A 4,240-nucleotide genomic window follows, 5' to 3' on the forward strand; every position below is an offset into this window, starting at 1 on the left:
GGTAAATATTAATATTTATACATTAATTCATTAATTATTTACCATGTGAGCACTTTTAAAAGTGGTAGTTTGGAATTGATTTTACTTAACGTACCAACCTACAGGATTAAGACGCTGTTTACACATTTATCCATCAGTAATAATAGCCTAATAATATATGATTGAATATTTTTGTGGCAATAACTTTTGATACATATACCCTATTGTGTACATTTTCTCTTAATAAATGCATAGTGTTGCTTTTAATAATATGGAATTAATATTTTTACTTAATTAAAGATGTACCACCGGCGCTGTGTCCTCCTGCATCCTGCAGTTCTTCCTCCCTGTCAGCAGGTGTCAGAGTTAATATATCAGCGTCCACCAGATTCCTCTTGAATTGGGTGTCGTTGATGTTTCCTTGAACTTTGACTCTTAAATAACCTTCGGTAGTGTACATGTGTGAGAACGGGCACAGGCATCATCACTGTAAACGCTGTAATATTAGAAGATGGTAAGAATACATGTCATTATTTTGTTTGTACATTGACAGTGAGTGAGCGGAGAAATATAATATCATGTAGCATTAGCATTAGCAGGAGACCGCGGGGCCGCTGTGTGTCTGTCGCATTTTGTTTTTCCAATACTGTCACATAAGCCACTGCCTCCTCTTTACAGGGACAATGTTATTATAATTTATGGAGGAGCAAATATACCAAAATATGTTATTGCCTTAAACAGGACAGAGGCACTTATTCCACCTCTGGATACAAGTCCTTAACCTTAGTTAACAATCGTTTCAGCTTTCTGGTGGTTAAACTGAGTTTGGTCATGTCACGTCTTGACACATTACACTGGGTAAAGGGGGAATAAGAAAAGAGAGTAAACTAAACTAAAAAGGTTTAGTACAAATATGCAGTTTGCACACATTAAGTCTTTAAAGTTGGAGTGCTCACTTTTCTGTTGCAAAAACTACTTGCAATGTTGAAATTGTAAATGATTATTAAAAAAGATTTATTATGTAGTGCTGTATTTGTGAAGACTTCATAAACAGGAAATAGTTGTAAAGTATTAATATTTCTTATAAAGTTTCCATCGTCATATTTGAATTTATAATTTGGGCTTTTTGTGATCCAGTCTTGTATTCATGAGGGTGTATATCTGTTGTCTTGCAGGCTAAATATCTTGCGCAGATCATTGTTATGGGAGCACAGGTGGTGGGTCGTGCGTTTGCACGTGCTTTGCGGCAAGAATATGCAGGTATGCTTGAAGCTGTAATACCTCAACCTTTTCAACTTGCTGTGAACTAGTTGGTGCTCGATTAAGTCCAGACATATAATTGGTGGTGATATTTCTCAAAGGGAATTGCTCAACTTCTGAAGGTTTGAAGTTTAACAAATATTATTCTGCTTTTCTGTGTGCATTATTGGATAAGAATGAACAGTTGAGAATGCAGAACTATAGTTTCCATTTTTTCTTACATTGTATAAACTAAAAGTAATTAATTATATCATTCAGAGTATTGTCTTATGTTGGTTTTGGGTAAACATCCGTCTCCGTTTTCCCTCGCAGCGAGTCAAGCAGCAGCGCGTGCCAGGAGCCGTACAGATCAGCAATCAGCTGCAGCCTCTAGCATCAGTGGGATGAGCTTGCAAGAAGCTCAGCAAATCCTCAATATCTCCACACTGTCCCCTGAGGAGATTCAGAAGGTGTAATTGCACACACACCACCATTAAGCATTTTTTTGTAAAGTAGTTCTTTCCAGGTCATTCTTCCAAGAGCAGAAAAAATCATTCCCAGGAGTTTTCTGCTCTTGTCAAAGTCTGTTCACATTTACAGGATTTTCTTTTGAGTATAGCCAACATGTGCTACAGTGAAGAATGTCAATAACTTTTTTTATCAATATGTAGTCTACAAATTACTAGTCCTAAATGTTGAATAAACAGATTCTCACTGGGATAGACTCAACATATGCTTTGACAGGATGTTTTAAATAGTAAATACTACCCTAATTTGGACCTAAAAAGTGGTGCAGTCATAAAACAGCCATTTCCCTGCCATAGACAGGTTTAGGCAAAGTGCTAAAGTGTAATAGAGAGCACCTTAAGCTAAATGAACAAAAAAGTAATTTAGGCAACAAATCAGAATAATTGTAAAAAACGGAAGTGGCTTGATCTAAAACAGAAAGTAAGCTGACAAGAGGAATGACCGGTCAGTCATCAATCACTGTTTGGATGAACGTTTGTGATGGATGTGTCTCAGATGCTAATCAAACGCCTCACCGAATATTTCAATTAACCGACAACTTGGAATGGTAGATAGCATTTCTGAGCAAAACAGTATCTGCTTCTGTGTGTCAGAAGAAGCTGTTTGGTTGTGCCCTGTGGGTGATGAATTTGGGGGCCGTAAAGTGTGTAGGTCATCCTTGTTTTGAAAATGCTAAGAGTCTGCTGGCCTGCACAGTCAATCATGAGGTCCATATTCATAATTTTGCAGCTTTAGAAGTTAATAGAAACACACAATTTCAAAATAATGTGCAGATTTATTTATTAACTCTTTCAAAATTGACTTTACCTTCTAATATAGGAATCATAAACTGTGTGAATGTGTTTTTTATAAATAACAATTTTGTTTGTTTTTTTCTTCCAGAACTACGAGCACCTTTTTAAAGTCAATGACAAGTCAGTGGGTGGTTCATTTTACCTACAGTCAAAAGTAAGAAGATAATATATCATGTCACACAATATCTAAAAGTTTTGGTATTTAGGTGTTACATGCTGTCATTGTTCATAAAATGATTGTTTGTTTTTTTGTTTACATTGTATATTATATGGTTTGTTAGATTAAGAAGTTTATGTAGAAGTGTACTGATGATAAATGGTCTGCACTTATATAGCGATTTTCTACCTATTGGTATTAAAAAGGGCTTTACACTGGTTGTCATTCACCCATTCCCACTCACAATCACACACACTCACACACACCAATGGGGGAGCTGCTATGCAGCTGGCCAACACTCGCCGGGAGCAACTAAGTTCAGTGTCTTGCTCAAGGACACTTTGACATGTAACCATAGGAGCTGGCGATCGAACCAGCAACTGGGGGGGGATTTCTGGGATTGGGGGACCTCCTGCACCTCTATGTCATAAATGACGTCACATTGGTGAAGTGTTAAAGTGTTTACCTTTGAGTTTGCTTAACCACCTGTTAAGGACACTATATTTTGTTGACAGATTGAGGCTTCAAGGTATTAGAGCTACAAGGTAGAGCTATTTGTACTAGGTAGTGGGGAGGGACAAAGGGTAGAAGCGGAAAGTTGAGTGTGTAGTTGTGGAGGTACACGGTTTCTTAATGTGTTCTGTGGATTTAGGAAAACTTTGAGAAACGTGTTCTGTGAAATTAATTTGTGAAACTTGTGAAACAAGTTCTGTTTCTGGGAAATCCAAAACAAGTTCTGTTCGCTCTGTAATGTCTTCAGCTTCAAAAGTATGCCTTAAGTTTGAAGTAGAAAGGTTCAGCTATGTTTTAAGATAGAAGATGGACCACTGGTTACTGGTCACTTAGATGTTTTTTAACACTGTTTAATGATAGAAAGCTTCAAATACTTCAAATAAACTATAACCATTGCTTTTTTTTTTTTTTTGGTCTTTGTGTCTGCATTACATACCAAATTATGACAAGTGACTCTTAAGTATGTGGGAGAAAATAATTCTTCTACTGAGTTGTGATTGAAATTTTAATTGCTTGTGTGTGCGCGCTCACTCTGAGTAAACCACGGTTTAAATTGGGTATTTATTGTCTGTTTGTTTGTAGGTGGTGCGGGCAAAAGAGCGTCTAGATGAGGAACTCGGTATTCAATCACAACAACAAAAACAGCAGGCACAGCAGAATATGGAAACATGAAGTATGAATCAATGCTCATCCTGTCTTTCCCCTCCTCTGTAAATTATTACCTAATAAAATCCAGTTCCTTTTCTCTAGTTTGATTTTGTGACATCTTTTAGGAATATTGGTGTAATTGTTAAACAGGGAAACACATGTGATCCATATGCACATGAGCTTACTGTTCTCTTTGTCCTCTCTCTTTTCTTGCAATGATCTAAAATCATGATAATCTTTTTATTTATGTCAGGTTTTTCAATTGCTTTGCACGCTGTAGTCAGGACAGGAACACATTTAGCTCAGTGATTTTGCTTCTTAATCTTTTAGAATGTCTTTTCTAATGTCTTGTATATTTGTTACAAAAATGAACACACACAAG

The 4,240-nt window shown here is 36.7% G+C and overlaps 1 protein-coding gene across 1 annotated transcript; it reads left to right on the forward strand.

Moving 5' to 3' along the window:
- Positions 1–347: 347 nt before the first annotated feature.
- Positions 348–3,959, forward strand: pam16 (presequence translocase associated motor 16). The gene is made up of 5 exons (XM_067476770.1): positions 348–493; positions 1,155–1,239; positions 1,552–1,688; positions 2,629–2,694; positions 3,793–3,959. Exons 1-5 carry the CDS (start codon positions 491–493, stop codon positions 3,880–3,882), a joined length of 381 nt encoding a protein of 126 aa, XP_067332871.1. The 5' UTR covers positions 348–490; the 3' UTR covers positions 3,883–3,959.
- Positions 3,960–4,240: the final 281 nt, after the last annotated feature.

This window comes from Channa argus, chromosome 15, assembly GCF_033026475.1.
Source record: "Channa argus isolate prfri chromosome 15, Channa argus male v1.0, whole genome shotgun sequence".
NCBI classification, from domain to species: domain Eukaryota; kingdom Metazoa; phylum Chordata; class Actinopteri; order Anabantiformes; family Channidae; genus Channa; species Channa argus.